Raw genomic sequence first — 19,033 nt, forward strand, 5'->3', positions numbered from 1 at the left:
ATCCTCACAGTGCCCCACCTTTCCACACCAATCAGAAACAGACTCCTCGTTACTCAATTGGATGATTCTTCAGCCTTCCTCCTCCATGTTTAATTTATTGGTTAATAAGATATTGAAGTGTTCAGCGACTATTTATTTTGCTAAAATCACAACCTTTTTAATGCTCCTCTGACTTTTCTCCTGGGTTACTGGCAGTGATCCTGGAGAATCCAGGGCAATCCTGGAGGGTTGGCAACTCCTAGTCCGTTTACACTGGCCTCATTCCAAACAGGAGCCGGAGTGATGACTCCTGCAAGGGAGGATACTTCAAACCGAAAGCAGAATCTTCCCTCAGCTGAGGGTGAGTGGAGGAACAACTTTACTCGGAGTGAACAGTGAAGGGGAACCAGCCATGAAATGGAGGCAGAGGTAGGGAGTAAAAAGGTAGCGAGAATTTCAATGAAGATAGCAACAGGAGGAAACTGAAGGATAGGCGTACAGTGAAACAAAAAAACACAAACCAGCCAGTGCAGATACACACCTGAGTAAGATTTCTAACTGTAAAGAGATTACACACTTAGGTAAGAAGGACACAGACAGACAGACATACAGAGGGTCACACATGGCAGGTACAGGCAGACTCAGAAATCTACAGCACAGAGAGAGGCCATTCAGCCGAAAACAGCTGTCAGCCTAGTCCCACTTTCCAGCTCTTGGTTCGTAGACTTGAAAGTTACTGCACTTCAAGTGCATATCCAAGAATCTTTTAAATACAAAAGGGTTTCTTCCACCCTTTCAGGCAGTCAGTTCCTGACCCCCCCCACCACCCTCTGGGTGAAAAGGTTTCTCAACTCCCCTCTAATCCTTCCACCACTTACTTTAATTCTACGCTCCCCTGGTTTTTGACCTCTCTATTATGGGAAATAGGTCCTTCCTATTCACTCTCTCTAGGCCCCTATTAATTTTATACATCTCAATTAAATCTCCCCTCAGCCTCCTCTGTTCCAAAGAAAACATACCCAGCCGATTCACTCTTTCCTCATAGTTAAAATTCTCCAGTCCAGGCAACATCCTCTGTACTCTCTCTGGTGTGATCACATCTATCCTGTAATACGGTAACCAGAAAACACACAACAGTGCTTTATACAGTTCTAGCATAACCTTCCTGCTCTTATATTCTCAGCCTCGCTAATAAAAGGAAGTATCCTTACGCTTCGTAACCACCTTATAAGAGCATAAGAATTAGCAGCAGGAGTAGACAATTTGGCCCCTCAAACCTGCTCTACCATTCAACAAGATCATGGCTGATCTGATCGTGGCCTCAACTTCACTTTCCTGACTGCCCGCCATAACCCTCGACTCCCTTGTAGATCAAATATCTGTCTAACTCAGCCTTGAATATATTCAATGACCCAGCCTCCACTGCTCTCTGGGATAGAGAATTCCAAAGATTAGTGACCCTCATAGAAGAAATTCCTCATCTCAGCCTTAAATCGGAGACCCCTTATTCTGAAACTGTACCCCCTAGTTCCCCAATTCAAGGATCTGTGGACATACATGCCAAGGTCCCTCTGTTCCTCTACACTTCTCAGTCTCCTACCATTAATTGTATATTCTCTTGCATTGCTTGTCCTCCCCAAATCCATTACCTCATACATCTCTGGACTGAACTCCATTTCCCACTGTTCCGTCCACCTGATTAGTCCATTGATACCTTCCTGCAGTCCATAGCTTTCTTCTTAATTATCAACCACATGGCCAATTTTTGAACCGTCTGCAAGCTTCTTAGTCCAAATTACTGATATATACCCCGAAATGCTAGGGTTCCTGCAGAACTCCACTGGAAACAGCCTTCCTGTCACAAAAACACCCATCGACCATTACCCTTTGCTTCCTGTCTCTGAGCCAATTTTGGCTCCATCTTTTCACTTTGACTTGGATCCCATGAGCTTTAATTTTTGTCATCAGTCTGCCATGTAAGACCGTATAAAAGCCTTGCTAAAATCCATATAGACTACATCAAATGCACTACCCTCATCGACCCTCTTTGTTACCTCATGTTAGTCAGACATGACCTTCCCGTGACAAATCTGTGCTAACCACCTTTGATTTGTGTATTTCTAAATCATGATGAACCACCCCTCAGAATTTTTTCAGAAGATTTATCCACCAGGCTGACTCGCCTGTAATTACTCAGCCTATCCACTCCTCTCTTTTTAAACAACGGTACAACATTAGCAGTCCTCTGGTACCAGACCTGTAGTCAGAAAGGATCAAAAAATAATGGTCCGAGACCCTGCCATTTCCTTCCTTGCTTCTATTAACAGCCTGGGACATATTTAATCAGGGCCTGGAGATTTAACCAATTTCAAAGATGCTAAACCCTTTAATATTTCTTCTCTCACTATGTTTATCCCATCCAATATTTCACATGCCTCCTCCTTAATTATAATGTCTACATCATCCCTTTCTTATGTGAACACAGATGCAAAGTATTCATTAAGAACCATACCCACATCCTCCTTCTCCACACAGGTTGCCCTTATGGCCCCTAATAGACCCTCCAATTTCTTTAGTTATCCTCTTACTCTTTATGTATTTATAAAACATCTTTGGGTTTTCCTTGATTTTACTTGCCAGCATTTTTTAACGCCCTGTCTTTGCTTGACTAAGTTTATAAAAAATTTCACCCTTGCACTTTCTATACCGCTCTAGACTTTCTGCAATATTGAGCTCTTGATACCTGACAGAAGCTTTCGTTTTTGCCTTACCCTAATCAATGTTTTTTGACATTTAGGGGTCTAGATTTGTTAGCCCCACATCTTTGTGGGAACATACTTGCTCTGAACCCTCAATACCTCCTCTTTGAATGCCTCCCACTGCTCCAACACTGATTTACCTTCAAGTAGCTGTGTCCAGTCCACTTTTGCCGAATCACATCTCAGTTTAGTAAGACTGGCCTTTCCCCAATTTAAAACTTTTATTCTTGGTCTATCTTCATCCTTTTCATAACTACACCAAATCTAACTGAATTATGATCACTACACACACAGACTCATAGACTCACGGACAGACACACATACAAATATTCATACATGCAGATACCCGAAGTGCTGCATTCTGTACAAATGGGAGTTTGGCACATGCACGTATAAACGCAGATCTGCGCACACTACCCCAAGCACAAACCTGGGTTAAGACACAAACACACAAGATTGCTCGCAATGCACCATGCAGGCATATACAGGGCTGGCCATGATCGCACACATCCGTTTTGCACCTTCATGCAGTTGATGATGTACATGAGCCAGACAATCCCGCGACCAGCGCGCGTATACACACACACAACACACACAACACACACACACAATCAGAAATCTTAGACAGGAGCTGAAAGTCAAAGCAAGCCAGTCAGTCAAGCAGGAACAAAAGGAAAAGAGCAGTACCCATGACTTCTAGTTCGCATACGGATCCCAGTGGTGACGTCAAGAACATCAGGAGGGGGAAGGTCAGGAATGGTTTCCAGCGTAGGATAGTGGGAGGGGTGATAGAAGCAGTGAGAGTGAGTGCAGGAGGAGGATAAGGTAGGTCCAAACACATCAGAACAGGGACACACATAGGAAAGGTTTTGCATACGGCGGAGAGATGCCCTGTTGCTCCACTGAAGAGATTCACTCTGTCCAGGAATAAAACCTTCTACCAACCTCTGTGAGCCAGCAGCGTGCTGGGAGTCAACCTGACGCTGACGAACAGCTGAGTGCACGCTGAGGGAAGCTGCAAGAGAAGAGAACAAAGACAGTTAGAACTCAGGAAAAAAACACCCCTTTACTGGAGGCGGTCCCCAGTGCCCCATGTCCATCTGTCCCAAGTGTTAGCCTCACCAGTCCCCAGGGTCCACTGCCTGTCCCCAGTGCCTCCCCATTCATCTGTCCCCAGTGTCAGTCCCATCCTGCCAGTCCCCAGTGCCACCCATCTGTTCCCAGTATATCCAGTCCAACTGCATCAGTGCTACCTTATGCAGGACAGGCACTTCACAGTGAGTAGTGCAGCACGCCAGCTGTGCCACGGGTCAGTAGCAGCTTAAGCCAGGCGGCAGTTGCTTTAGGTAACTGATGCTGCACTGCTGGGAAGGTGCAGAAACATCAGAAGGTGCTGCCCAAGATAGGCACAGCTTGTGCACAGTCAGGCAGCATGCCTGTCGGCAATGCCAAGGGAAGCTGGGCTGACTTCCTCAGCCATCTCCACCCCTGCTCTTGGGATCACAGAGAAAGCAAAGCAATACCCCGTATCACTCAGAACCACAGGCAGGACTGTCAGAGAAGGCGTCACTTAATCAGGAGCCCATTCAGTTTTCTTGCACCTCCCTCCTGCCACCTCCCAAATATAGTGAGCAAACAATGACTGGAGCAGAGCTAAAGTATAATTAGAAGTGGTTTATTGTGCAAAAGCTTCTACAAGACTGACCAAGGCGTGGAGCAACAGTGGTTAGCAAAAAACAGGAACGTTAGATCAGCTTACTCTGAGCTAGGCAAGAGGGACACCTTCAACCTCACTTCAGGGTCTGATTCCTCAACTGTGCTTGTGGCTTGAAGTGAGGGCGGGAGAGAAAATGGAAAAAGTGAGGATAGAGAAGGGAAGAGAAATGGTGAAGAGTTAGGAGGGAGGAAAGAAAGATAGAGGGGTGGGTGAGAATGAGTCAGTGTTCAGGGGCAGGAAAGAGAGAAAAAGAGGGGGAGGGAAGAGGAGGAACACAGGGAAGAGGGGGGTAAGAGGGGTGAAAGACGGGGGGGGGGAAAGAGGGTGAAAGACGGGGTGGGGGAAAGAGGGTGAAAGACGGGGGGGGGGGAAGAGGGTGAAAGACGGGGGGGGAAAGAGGGTGAAAGACGGGGTGGGGGGGAAGAGGGTGAAAGACGGGGGGGGGGGGAAGAGGGTGAAAGACGGGGGGGGGGGAAGAGGGGGAAAGTTGGGGGGGGGGAAGAGGGGGAAAGTTGGGGGAGGGGGAGAGCTGGGTGGGCGTGGGGGTGCATGGGGTGGGGGTCGGGAGTGTGGGTGCTTTTGCTAACGCTGTTGGGGAGGGTTTAAACTAACGTGGCAGGGGGATGGGAACCAAATAAGGAGGTCAGTGGACAGTAATGAGGTAGTAACTAAAGCCTGTAAGGAACTAGATAATGAAGTCAGCGTGACTAAGGGAAAGAGTAGGCAGGGAGCAGATGATGAACGCAAAGGGACTGGTGGTCTGAGGTGCATTTGTTTTAATGCAAGAAGTGTAGTAGGTAAGGCAGATGAACTTAGGGCTTGGATTAGTACCTGGGAGTATGATGTTATTGCTATTACTGAGACTTGGTTGAGGGAAGGGCATGATTGGCAACTAAATATCCCAGGATATCGATGCTTCAGGCGGGATAGAGAGGGAGGTAAAAGGGGTGGAGGAGTTGCATTACTGGTCAAAGAGGATATCACAGCTGTGCTGAAGGATGGCACTATGGAGGACTCGAGCTGTGAGGCAATATGGGCAGAACTCAGAAATAGGCAGGGTGCGGTAACAATGTTAGGGCTGTACTACAGGCCTCCCAACAGCGACCTTGAGATAGAGGTACAAATATGTAAACAGATTATGGAAAGATGTAGGGTGGTGGTGATAGGAGATTTTAATTTTCCCAACATTGACTGGGATTCACTTAGTGTTAGAGGTCTAGATGGAGCAGAATTTGTAAGGAGCATCCAGGAGGGTTTTCTAGAGCAGTATGTAAATAGTCCAACTCGGGAAGGGGCCATACTGGACCTGGTGTTGGGGAATGAGCCCGGCCAGGTGGTTGAAGTTTCAGTAGGGGACTACTTTGGGAATAGTGATCACAATTCCGTAGGTTTTAGAATACTCATGGACAAAGACGAGAGTGGTCCTAAAAGAAGAGTGCTAAATTGGGGGAAGGCCAACTATACTAAAATTCGGCAGGAGCTGGGGAATGTAGATTGGGAGCAGCTGTTTGAAGGTAAATCCACATTTGATATGTGGGAGGCTTTTAAAGAGAGGTTGATTAGCGTGCAGGAGAGACATGTTCCTGTGAAAATGAGGGATAGAAATGGCAAGATTAGGGAACCATGGATGACAGGTGAAATTGTGAGACTAGCTAAGAGGAAAAAGGAAGCATACATAAGGTCCAGGAGGCTGAAGAAAGACGAAGCTTTGAAAGAATATCGGGAATGTAGGACCAATCTGAAACGAGGAATTAAGAGGGCTAAAAGGGGTCATGAAATATCTTTAGCAAACAGGGTTAAGGAAAATCCCAAAGCCTTTTATTCATATATAAGGAGCAAGAGGGTAACTAGAGAAAGGATTGGCCCACTCAAGGACAAAGGAGGAAAGTTATGCATGGAGTCAGAGAAAATGGGTGAGATTCTAAACGAGTACTTTGCATCGGTATTCACCGAGGAGAGGGACATGACGGATGTTGAGGTTAGGGACAGATGTTTGATTACTCTAGGTCAAGTCGGCATAAGGAGGGAGGAAGTGTTGGGTATTCTAAAAGGCATTAAGGTGGACAAGTCCCCAGGTCCGGATGGGATCTATCCAGGTTACTGAGGGAAGCGAGAGAGGAAATAGCTGGGGCCTTAACAGATATCTTTGCAGCATCCTTAAACACGGGTGAGGTCCCGGAGGACTGGAGAATTGCTAATGTTGTCCCCTTGTTTAAGAAGGGTAGCAGGGAAAATCCAGGTAATTATAGACCGGTGAGCCTGACGTCAGTGATAGGGAAGCTGCTGGAGAAGCTACTGAGGGATAGGATCTATTCCAAATTTGGAAGAAAATGGGCTTATCAGTGATAGGCAACATGGTTTTGTGCAGGGAAGGTCATGTCTTACCAACTTAATAGAATTCTTTGAGGAAGTGACAAAGTTGATTGATGAGGGAAGGGCCGTAGATGTCATATACATGGACTTCAGTAAGGCGTTTGATAAGGTTCCCCATGGTAGGCTGCTGGAGAAAGTGAAGTCGCATGGGGTCCAGGGTGTACTAACTAGATGGATAAAGAACTGGCTGGGCAACAGGAGACAGAGAGTAGCAGTGGAAGGGAGTTTCTCAAAATGGAGACGTGTGACCAGTGGTGTTCCACAGGGATCCGTGCTGGGACCACTGTTGTTTGTGATATACATAAATGATTTGGAGGAAAGTATAGGTGGTCTGATTAGCAAGTTTGCAGACGACACTAAGATTGGTGGAGTAGCAGATAGTGAAGGGGACTGTCAGAGAATACAGCAGAATATAGACAGATTGGAGAGTTGGGCAGAGAAATGGCAGATGGAGTTCAATCAGGGCAAATGCGAGGTGATGCATTTTGGAAGATCAAATTCAAGAGTGAACTATACAATAAATGGAAAAGTCCTGGGGAAAATTGATGTCCAGAGAGATTTGGGTGTTCAGGTCCATTGTTCCCTGAAGGTGGCAACGCAGGTCAATAGAGTGGTCAAGAAGGCATACGGCATGCTTTCCTTCATCGGATGGGGTATTGAGTACAAGGGTTGGCAGGTCATGTTACAGTTGTATAAGACTTTGGTTCGGCCACATTTGGAATACTGCGTGCAGTTCTGGTCGCCACATTACCAAAAGGATGTAGATGCTTTGGAGAGGGTGCAGAGGACGTTCACCAGGATGTTGCCTGGTATGGAGGGCGCTAGCTATGAAGAGAGGTTGAGTAGATTAGGATTATTTTCATTAGAAAGACGGAGGTTGAGGGGAGACCTGATTGAGGTGTACAAAATCATGAGAGGTATAGACAGGGTGGATAGCAAGAAGCTTTTTCTCAGAGTGGGGGATTCAATTACTAGGGGTCACGAGTTCAAAGTAAGAGGGGAAAAGTTTAGGGGGGATATGCGTGGAAAGTTCTTGACGCAGAGGGCGGTGGGTGCCTGGAACGCGTTGCCAGCGGAGGTGGTAGACGCAGGCACGATAGCGTCTTTTAAGATGTATCTAGACAGATAGATGAATGGGCAGGAAGCAAGGAGATACAGACCCTTAGAAAATAGGCGACATGTTTAGATAGAGGATCTGGATCGGCGCAGGCTTGGAGAGCTGAAGGGCCTGTTCCTGTGCTGTAATTTTCTTTGTTCTTTTGTGGAGCCAGGGCTGCGAGGTGGGATATGAGTGGGGTTGGGAAGAAGAGGCCCCAAGAAGGGTGGGAAAAGAGGAAGTGGGGGGGGGGGGTGTTGTGAAATGGTAGGGAAGGAAAACTGGGCAGGGTAGGAAGGTAATGAGAGAGGGGGAGAGGGAGGGGGAGGAGGGGGAGAGGGAGAGGGAGAGGGAGGAGGGGGAAGAGGCGGAGGAGTGGGAGGGGGAGGGGGAAGAGAGGAGAGGGAGGGGAAAGAGAGGAGAGGGAGGGGAAAGAGAGGAGAGGGAGGGGAAAGAGAGGAGAGGGAGGGGAAAGAGAGGAGAGGGAGGGGAAAGAGAGGAGAGGGAGGGGAAAGAGAGGAGAGGGAGGGGAAAGAGAGGAGAGGGAGGGGAAAGAGAGGAGAGGGAGGGGAAAGAGAGGAGAGGGAGGGGAAAGAGAGGAGAGGGAGGGGAAAGAGAGGAGAGGGAGGGGAAAGAGAGGAGAGGGAGGGGAAAGAGAGGAGAGGGAGGGGAAAGAGAGGAGAGGGAGGGGAAAGAGAGGAGAGGGAGGGGAAAGAGAGGAGAGGGAGGGGAAAGAGAGGAGAGGGAGGGGAGAGAGAGGAGAGGGAGGGGAGAGAGAGGAGAGGGAGGGAGGGAAAAGAGAGGAGAGGGAGGGAGGGAGAGGGAGGGAGGGAGAGAGGGAGGGGGAAGGGAGGGAGAGAGGGAGGGGGAAGGGAGGGAGGGGGAGGGAGAGGGAAGGGAGGGGGAAGGGAGGGGGAAGGGAGGGGGAAGGGAGGGGGAAGGGAGGGGGAAGGGAGGGGGAAGGGAAGGGGAAGGGAAGGGGAAGGGAAGGGGAAGGGAAAGGGAAGGGGAAGGGAAGGGGAAGGGAGGGGGAAGGGGAAGGGAGGGGGAAGGGAGGGGGAAGGGAGGGAGGGAGGGGGAAGGGAGGGAGGGAGGGGGAAGGGAGGGAGGGGGAAGGGAGGGGGGAGGGAGGGGGGAGGGAGGGGGAAGGGAGGGAGGGAGGCTGAGAGAGGGGGAAGAGAGGGAGGGAGGCTGAGAGAGGGGGAAGAGAGGGAGGGCGGCTGAGGGAGGGGGAAGAGAGGGAGGGAGGCTGAGGGAGGGGGAAGAGAGGGAGGGAGGCTGAGGGAGTGGGAAGAGAGGGAGGGAGGCTGAGGGAGGGGGAAGAGAGGGAGGGAGGCTGAGGGAGGGGGAAGAGAGGGAGGGAGGCTGAGAGAGGGGGGAGGGAGGCTGAGGGAGGAGGGAGGGGAGGGAGGGAGGCTGAGGGAGGGGGAAGAGGGGAAGAGGGGAAGAGAGGGAGGGAGGCTGAGGGAGGGGGAAGAGAGGGAGGGAGGGGGAAGAGAGGGAGGGAGGGGAAGAGAGGGAGGGGGAAGAGAGGGAGGGGGAAGAGAGGGAGGGGGAAGAGAGGGAGGGGAAGAGAGGGAGGGGGAAGAGAGGGAGGGGGAAGAGAGGGAGGGAGGGGGAAGAGAGGGAGGGAGGGGGAAGAGAGGGAGGGAGGGGGAAGAGAGGGAGGGAGGGGGAAGAGAGGGAGGGAGGGGGAAGAGAGGGAGGGAGGGGGAAGAGAGGGAGGGAGGGGGAAGAGAGGGAGGGAGGCTGAGGGAGGGGGAAGAGAGGGAGGGAGGCTGAGGGAGGGGGAAGAGAGGGAGGGAGGCTGAGGGAGGGGGAAGAGAGGGAGGGGGAAGAGAGGGAGGGGGGATAGAGGGAGGGGGGATAGAGGGAGGGGGGATAGAGGGAGGCTGAGGGAGGGGGTTTGGGGAGGCTGAGGGAGGGGATTGGTGGAGGCTGAGGGAGGGGGTTTGGGGAGGCTGAGGGAGGGGGTTGGGGGAGGGGGAGGGAGGGGGTTGGGGGAGGGTGAGGGAGGGAGAGGGTGGGAGGTGGGGGGAGAGGGAGGTGAGAGAATGAGGTGGACCGAAAGTGGGGGCAGCCATCCATCCAGAGCATTAGCGGGGAAATGAATGATAACGGGGTTATTCGGTTCCCTCATCCTCTCAATACAGAGAGACTTACCTTTATAAAAACACTTCAACAGTGCAGGGGATTAAACACTGCCCTCGACAATATCACCCCTTCCCCCATCCTCAGAACAATGATTTGAGTATCATCAGTCTGCAGGGTCTATTGCGATCACCTCAGAGGCGCAGGCTGGGCAGTGTCTGGGGGGAACTGGTTTACCCTGAAAGGGGGTTTAGCGTGTCCGTGATGCGGAGGTTAGTCTGTCTCTGGCACTGCAGCAACTTGAGCTGGCTGTGGAAGCTACAATATCACATCACACACGCAGGAGTGTGGGGGAGGAATCAGAGTCACGTGGAGGAACAATGCCCTAAACAGACTGGAGGTAGCGACTGAGCTTAAGTCTAACAAGACACTGAGATGGTGAACATTTTTTCCACTGTCAGTCACAAAAACACCTGCACTTTTCTCACTGCTAAACACCCTAACCGAGCCACCTGTGACACCTGACAAAGAAAGAACTTGCTTTTTCATGTAGTGCCTTTCGGGATGTCCCTCAGCAATTTACAACCAATGAAATACTTTTGAAGTGTCACCACTGTTGTAATGAAGGAAACATCACAGCCAATTTGCTTACAGCAAGATCCCAAAAACAGCAATGTCAAACACTCTCAGGACAGGTACAGCACGGGGTTAAATACAGTCCATGACAGGTGCAGTCCTGGGTGGTGCTCACTGCTCAGAGAATGGTACAGTCCAGGACACGTGCTTACTGCTCACTGAGGTCCCTTGTAACCAATAGTTTCCATCCCTCTCTATCTACAGGCAGCCGATAACAAGGACTCCTCGGACGAGAGCTGTCAGATAACTGCCGTTCTTTCAGAAACATTTTCCTCTGTGAGGAAAGAATTGGATTGTCTCCAGCACCCTGAAGCAGGCCCTGAGCTATCTCCCCAAGGACTGGGCCGAATGGCCGCACCGTCTTATCCAGGCAGTAATCCCACAGCGAAGGGCAATGGCTTTGAAGACGAGAAGACCCTGGCCCTGCTCGAGCAGTATTCAGAGCTTTTACTCCAAGCTGTAGAGCAAAGGATGGATCATAAGCAGCCAGGAGGAAGGGAAGGTTCAGGACTGTGAATTGTACTGTGAACAATGTAATTGTTTTTATTTAGAGATACAGCACTGAAACAGGCCCTTCGGCCCACCGAGTCTGTGCCGACCAACAACCACCCATTTATACTAACCCTACAGTAATCCCATATGCCCTACCACCCACCTACACTAGGGGCAATTTATAACAGCCAATTTACCTATCACCTGCAAGTCTTTGGCGGTGGGAGGAAACCGGAGCACCCGGAGGAAACCCACGCAGACACAGGGAGAACTTGCAAACTCCGCACAGACAGTACTGAGAAATGAACCCGGGTCCCTGGAGCTGTGAGGCTGCGGTGCTAACCACTGCGCCACTGTGCCGCCCTTGTAGTCTGGCAAAGCCCATGCATCTGTCACAGTGAGCCATAAAAAACTTAGCTCACGGATCTGGTTAAATTCCATTGGCAAAAAAAAACAGGGTTAGATACTAGTAAAGCTCCCTCTACACTGTCCCCATCAAACACTCCCAGGACAGGTACAGCACGGGGTTAGATACAGAGTAAAGCTCCCTCTACACTGTCCATCAAACACTCCCAGGACAGGTACAGCACGGGGTTAGATACAGAGTAAAGCTCCCTCTACACTGTCCATCAAACACTCCCAGGACAGGTACAGCACGGGGTTAGATACAGAGTAAAGCTCCCTCTACACTGTCCATCAAACACTCCCAGGACAGGTACAGCACGGGGTTAGATACAGAGTAAAGCTCCCTCTACACTGTCCCCATCAAACACTCCCAGGACAGGTACAGCACGGGGTTAGATACAGAGTAAAGCTCCCTCTACACCAGGGTTGACCAATCTTTTCGTGTGGGGGGGGGCCATATTACAATTTTTTTCTTACACAGGGGGTTGGTGAGGCAATTTCAGAAAGATAAAGGCATGAAAAATTAATCTTTTTTCGTGAAGAAGCTTTAAATGAGAAGATTAATTTATTGACTTACTTTCTTATCACTATGTTGGTCACTGATTTAGTGAGATACCTGGCATTTTTTTGCTTGCACAAGTAGTCAATGCTTGCTTGCACACTTATTGTAGCGATACAGTGCGTTCCAGATAGATGCCCATCTGCCAGGAGTGATTTTGATCACTCTCCTTCGCTCCCTCTGTTCCCCCCTCTCTGTCTACCCCCCTTTGTGTTGGTCCTCACTCTGTGTCCCCCCCTTTCTCTCTCTGTCCCCTCTCTGTTCTCCCCCCGTCTCTCGCTCTGTTCTCCCCCCGTCTCTCGCTCTGTTCTCCGTCTCCCCCTCTCTCGCTCTGTTCTCCGTCTCCCCCTCTCTCGCTCTGTTCTCCGTCTCCCCCTCTCTCGCTCTGTTCTCCGTCTCCCCCTCTCTCGCTCTGTCCCCCCACCCTCTCTCTGCTCCCCCCCCCTCTCTGTTCTCCCCCCCCCCCATAATGGGGGACTTTAATTATCCAAACATAGACTGGGATAATAGTAGTGTAAAAGGCAGTGAGGGGCAAGATTCCTAGAGTGTGTTCAGGAAAATCTTCTACAGCAGTATGTTCCTACTCCAATGAGAAAGGAGGCACTGCTAGACCTGGTTCTTGGGAATGAGGTGAGCCAAGTTGATCAAGTGTCAGTAGGAGAACATTCAGGGGACAGTGATCATTGTATCGTAAGGCTGACTATGGAAAAGGACAAAGAACAATCCAGACTAAGAGCAAATAACTGGCAATCCAACTTCAAAGAGATAAGAATGGATCTGCTACAAATAAATTGGAGTCAAAGGTTGGCAAGAAAAACAGTAGCTAAACAATGTGCTACTTTCAAGAGCAGATAGTTCAGGCACAGGCAAGACGCCCCACCCCCACCTTCTCGCTCCCTCTGACAGTTGCAGGGGTATTCCAGTGGGCTTTTAAAAACTGTCAGAACCCGCCGGGAAACGCCGAATTTGTCCGAAGTTCAGAAACCGCTGTTCTGATGTGAAATTGAGCACAATGTTTTAAAAAGCCGGTCTGAAAGAAGATAATGGAAACTTTCTCATTTCTGAAATACATCCTCAGGCTGAATGGAACCCTTTGGCGGCCAGATCCTGGCCTATGGGCCATATGTTGGACAACCCTGCTCAACAATGTCCCCATCAAACACTCCCAGGGCAGGTACAGCATGGCGCTTTGCCGGCGGTGTGGGGCCAAAGCATTTCACCTGCAGAAATTGACCTGTGGTAAATGTGCCTACCCTGCCAAGAGAAAGAGGAAGTACAACTGGAGTACTAAAGCCAAAAGGAGAAACACAACTGGTACAGGCCGCATGAGGCACTTGAAGGTGGTGTATCGCAGATTCAGGAATGGATTCCGTGAAGGGACCACCCCGAAGCCCAGACACGCCGCAATGGCTTCCTCCAGCACTGCATAAACTGTCGGTGTATCTACACGACAAATAAAGCTATGTTTTGCAAAGTTAAAAAAAAAATGGGGTTAGATACAGAGTAAAGCTCCCTCTACACTGTCCCATCAAACACTCTCAGGACAGGTGCAGCACTGGGTTGGCTGCTGTCTAATTGGGACTTCTGAGTGCAGCTGACAGTGCTACAGTCAGTTGCTGGAGGTGCTGCTGGAGAGGGAGAGCTGAGGAGAGAGCTGCAACACTTTTGGACAACATTTGCTGCAGAGGAGGAAAAGACTTTGGAGAAATAAGCTAAGGTGGGTGGTCGAGCACCAGACTTTTGTTTGACTTGGACTGTTGCGGGAGGTGGAAGAGGCCGGAACAAGAAGGGGTGGGGACTGTACAATTCTACAGGGAGCTGTGCAATTGCATTGAATACACAAGGAAGCTTCCTCCCCAACCTAATTGCCCAGCTGAAGCTGCCTGGCTGAAGAGACAGAAGGATATGGCTAGTGCCTGGGCAGCTTTCGGCTGACCCAAGTGAAGATGCCTTCCGCAACCAGAAGACCAAGAGTGTTACTCAGGACTGTTCAGAGTGATCCGTTACCATCCTTAAAGCATAGGTTATCGCATATAGCCTGTCTATCCCGTTATCTGTGTACCCTCAGCCTCTCCCCTAACGTACTATTTGTTTCTACGTTATTTCTTGCAAACTTTGTTTGATTTTTTTTTTTGCAAGCCTACAACTTGGGGTGGGTTTGGCTCTTGAACCCATGGCGGCCAACATCACCGGTGGCGGGACGCTTTCATACCTATGTGGCTGCAGCCTCTGTGGCCGCCCATTTAGTCTCGTCACCTTTTAAATTCATAACGTCTAGCCATGGGGTGAAGAATTATCCCCACCCCAACATGTCTATCGAGGCTTATGTAAAGGCAATGGCCAAGGTTGTCGGGCCCTCTGCCATTGTGGCAGCCTCAAAGATGTACGGGAAGGCAGTATTTTTTCTGAAGACCGAGCGGGCAGTGTCCTTGGCCCCGAGTAGGGAGCTCACTGTTGCCGGGACATTCTTGCCAGTGGACCGTCTGGGGGCCACTGCACAGCGGATAGTGTTATCTAACGTCCCACCCTTCATTCCCAGTTAACTCCTCCTCCCCTACTGCACCATCTGGGGGAGGTGAGGTCATGGATCACCAGAGTCCTGCTCGGTCTTCGGGAGAACAGCCTCTGGCACGTCTACTCCTTCTACCACCAGCTATTTATGCAGCTGGCACGGGAGGAGGTCTTGGAGGGCCAATTTAATGTTGAGTTCCAGGGGGCGGCCCACCACGTCTTCTGGAGCTTGGACGGAGCGCAGTGTCATGCCTGCAAGATGGGGGGGCACGTTCGTAAGAACTGTCCCAACCTCCTAGCCACCAACTCCACTTCGGTGGCCCAGGGTGGCGCCGCTGCACCTCCTCCCACTCCCCCAACACCTCCAACAGACAACGCTCAGGTGGTTCCGGAGGCTGTGATTTTCACAGCCTCCTGCGGGGAGGGGTTTGCCCATCCAAGTGGAAGGAAGGCGCAGAGAAAGAATAAGCACCTGAGAGGTGCGTCCCCTGGATACTGTGGCACAACCCAAGCCTGAGCTCAGCCCAAGGGCAGATCCCAAGGAACCCACCTGCCCCAGGGCTGGGCTCAGGCCCAGGATAAAGCAAAAGGAAGGTGCGGTGGCCTTTGATGACATGGAGGTCTCTTAGCCTCCGTGCCCTAGTGGGAAAAAGAGGCAAAGGCACAGAGGTAACACAGGGCCCTAAGGTGCAGGGCCCATCTGCTGGAGAGGAGCTATCTCCTGATTCAGGTCCCCGGGTTCCCCCTGCCATCATACAGGCTGTAAAGCCTGGGCAGGAGCTCCCTACCCCTCAGGATGGAGGGGAGGGGCAGACCCCTGTACATGTGGCCCTTCCTGAAAGAGAAAGTGAGACCTTGCTTGTGGTGGGGGAGCCTGGGGACGCTCCTGGAGAAGCCTCCCCATCTGCCACTGTGTTGGGTGCCGAGTAGAGGGGAGGGCGAGGCCCCAAAGGGCCGGCCCTCCTTGACAAAATCCACTCCCGACCAGGATGTACCCGACCCAGTTTTGGGTGAAAATACTGCCGTCTGCTCATCCTGCAGGTGCTGGCAGAGCGGGAGATGGACTCTCTCTCTCTGCCTCCAGTCTTGGCTCCGGCTGGATTTCCGGAGTCGGGTACTACCATCTCCCCTGGGCTGCTCATTGGCCTGGGGATGGAGGTGAAGGGGGGCCCATAGGCTCCAGCCCAATAGATGAACCCAAAGAGGACGACTCCACCATCGATCCTGGGGGTGGGATGGTGACGGAGGCGGGACCAACTGGCACGGCCAGGACATTCGCCCCACAGTGTGTGATGGGTGTGTCGGCCACAGACGGTGACAACCCGGAGGAGGATGGGGACTCGGCGTGGGGCAGGGAGGACGACCTTGAATCAATCACCAGTGTGGAGGTGGACTCCCTCGTGCCTCCCAGAGAGTCTCCTCTCATCCCCACCGCGGAACCCCAGGACTTCCTCGCAGCACGCGGGGGTTGCCTCAATAAAGATCAACTGGCCCTCTGCCGGTGGTCGAGTTTGGCGCTGATCATCCAATCCATCCGGGCCGAACTCAAGAAGGCAGGGAAGGGTGCAGGCGTGAAACTGGTTGAGAGGCACCGGTTTAATGCGTTCCTCAATGGGTTGCTGGGGGAGTGGAAGGCCAGGTGCACTTCCACTCCCTCCTCACAGTGAGGTGTTGGTGACGGGTTCCAAGTGCTTTTGACATGAAGATAACATAGCCAGCCTCAACATCAACGCAGCAGGGGGTCTCTCCGTAGATTTCACAATCTCTCAGTCCTCAGGGAAGGGAGATATGCGGTGAGCTTTCTGCAGGAAACCCACACTGTTCCGGGAGACGAAGCCACCTGGCTCCTGGAATGGTAGGGTGCGGTCTACATGAGTCACTTCACCCCTATTACTAGTGGGGTAGCTATCTTGTTGGCCCTGATTTTTCAGCCGGAGATCTTGGGGGTCAAAGAGCTTGCTCCACCTCGCCGTTTGCCTGGGTAGCGTGCCGCTCCACTTTGTGAACATGTACACGACCAGGCCCAGCGCGTTGTAAATGCGTTTCTTTAAAGAAGTGTCCGCTCTCTTGAGCTCTATCGATAACGGCGAGTGCATCATCCTCGGGGGGGGATTATAACTGTACCCTCGAGGTGAGGGATCATTCCAGTCCCCAGCGCGACCAAGCGTCGGTGGAGAAGTTGAGGGAACTGATCAGCTCCCTCGACTTGGTGGGCGCCTGGCGAAATCTCCAGCCAGACTCCAGCGCCTTCACATGGAGGTATGGAGGAGGAGGGCCCCGAGTCGACCGCCTCGACATTTCAGCGTACGTCTCCAGCGTCTCAGCGGCCTCCATGCAGCTGGTGCCGTGCTCGGACGACCACCTGGTGTGGGTGGAGTTCACTCTGCTCAGCACGCGGGCAGGGCCCGCATACTGGCACTTTAACAACCGGCTGCTGGAGAACGAGCGATTCTGAGACGACTGGAGAAGGAAGTAGAGGGGTTTCCCCTCCTTGAGGCTATGGTAGGATGTGGGCAAGACTCACATCTGTGTCTTATGTCAGGAGTACACGAAGGGGTCGACCAACAGGCGGGAAGCTGAGATCGGGCACCTAGAGAGGGAGGTGCTGGACTTGGAGTCCCATCTCGGATCCGGCCCTGTGGTAAGTGTACAAAGAGAAGGGCGCGCTGAGGGACCTGCAGCTCATAGGGTCCTGAGGCACGTATGTGAGATCGCGGATCCAGATCCTGGAATATTTGGACCGCGCATCACCCCTCTTCTACTCACTGGAAAAATGGCAGGGGGTCTGTAAACAGCTTGTTGAGCTGTTGGCTGACGACGGATCCTCTGTCATGGATCCGGAGGGAATGGGCCTTTTGGCCTATACCTATTACAGTGCATTGTTCTCTCCGGATCCGTCCAGCGAGGACAAGCGCAGACTTTTGTGGGAGGACCTGCCGAAGGTCATCCCAGAGGGCATCGAAGAATTGGAGGCTCTGCTCATGTTGACAGAGCTGCCTCCACCAGCTCTCGAGAGGCAAATCCCCGGGGCTGGACGGGCTGACCGTGGAGTTCCTCAGGACTGCCTAAGAGGGGCGATCTCCGCTTGCTTAAGAACTGGCGTCCGGTCTCCCTCCTCAGCACTGATTATAAGATTTTGCCCAGGCTATGTCTATCCACCTTTGTTCCATACGATCCACCCTGACCAATTCTACACGGCCCCGGACCCGTCCATCTGGGACAATATCCACCTGGTTCAGGACCTGATCCATCTTTCCCAGAGGGCTGGTCTGTCGGTCGCCTTTCTTTCCCTCGATCAGGAGAACTCGTTTGACAGGGTCGATAATGAATTTCTTTTCGGAACTCTGCGCGCGTTCGGACTCAGGCCGCATTTTGTGGCCCGGGTCCAACTTCTGTATGCTGCCGCAGAGTGTCTGGTCAAAGCTAATGGGTCCTTGATGGCGCCCCTTCATTTTGGGAGAGGAGTGCGTCAGGGATGCCCCAAGTACAGTCAATTATATACCATCTGTGTGGAGCCATTCTTGTGCCTGCATCGCAGGAGGTTGACAGGTTTGGTCCTGTGCGGGCCGGGCATGCGGGTCGTCCTCTCAGCTTACGCCGATTATGTGCTCCTCCTGATCACTGATCCCATTGACTTGCGGAGGATGCGCGAGTGCCAGCAGACTTTTCTGCCTTGTCCTCCGAAAGGATCAATTGGGAGAAATGTTCTGGTCTCCTGGTGGTTCAGTGGTGGGTGGACTCCCCGCCAGAGCAGTTAACACCTTTTGCGTGGAGCACCATGCACTTCCTCTATCTGGGAGTCCACCTTAGCCTCGCTGAGGAAGCCTGGCCTGCAAACTGGCAGGAGTTGGAGGTGAAAGTCACCACTTGGCTGGGACGCTGGACAGTATTGCTCCGAGTGCCTTCCTACAGGGGCCGAGCACTAGTTATAAACCAACTGGTGGCCTCGATCGGTCACTTTGGCCCCGCTCCCTGCATTTGCCACCAAGATCCAGAAGAAACTCGTCTAGTTCTTCTGGGGCAAGAGGAAACACTGGGTCTCTGCCACGGTCCTGAGTCTCCCACACAAGGAGGATGGCCAGTCGCTGGTGTGTGTCCACACCCAAGCTGCGACTCTCTGCCTTCGGATCCTGCAGAGATACCTGTATGTCGAGAATCCTCCCAGATGGTGTGCGCTGGCAACGACTTTTTTTCCGCCAGGGGTACTGCTTTCAAGACGACACGCAGCTCCCGGCGGAGACCGTTAACCGCGCCTCTCTGAGGGAGTTGCCTGTCTTTTACCGGGATCTATTCAGAGTCTGGAACATGGTGCCCCCAGCCAGGGCTCTCCCTCACCGGTGGAGGAGAGTGCCTCGGCTGTCTGGACTGCCAGCTCTGGAAACGGACTGGCAGGCAGAGGAGGCACCGAAGCCCCA

At 52.0% G+C, this 19,033-nt stretch overlaps 1 protein-coding gene across 2 annotated transcripts in view; it reads right to left on the minus strand.

Moving 5' to 3' along the window:
* stim1b (stromal interaction molecule 1b) overlaps positions 1–19,033 on the minus strand; it is a 244,786-nt gene that overhangs the window by 24,335 nt on the left and 201,418 nt on the right. For both annotated transcript variants that reach the window (XM_068032988.1, XM_068032987.1), the window contains one exon: positions 3,684–3,753. In XM_068032988.1, coding sequence (XP_067889089.1) covers positions 3,684–3,753 — 70 coding nt within the window. The remainder of the gene's footprint in view (positions 1–3,683; positions 3,754–19,033) is intronic.

The sequence above is a fragment of the Heterodontus francisci genome, chromosome 6 (genome assembly GCF_036365525.1).
Source record: "Heterodontus francisci isolate sHetFra1 chromosome 6, sHetFra1.hap1, whole genome shotgun sequence".
Lineage (NCBI taxonomy): Eukaryota > Metazoa > Chordata > Chondrichthyes > Heterodontiformes > Heterodontidae > Heterodontus > Heterodontus francisci.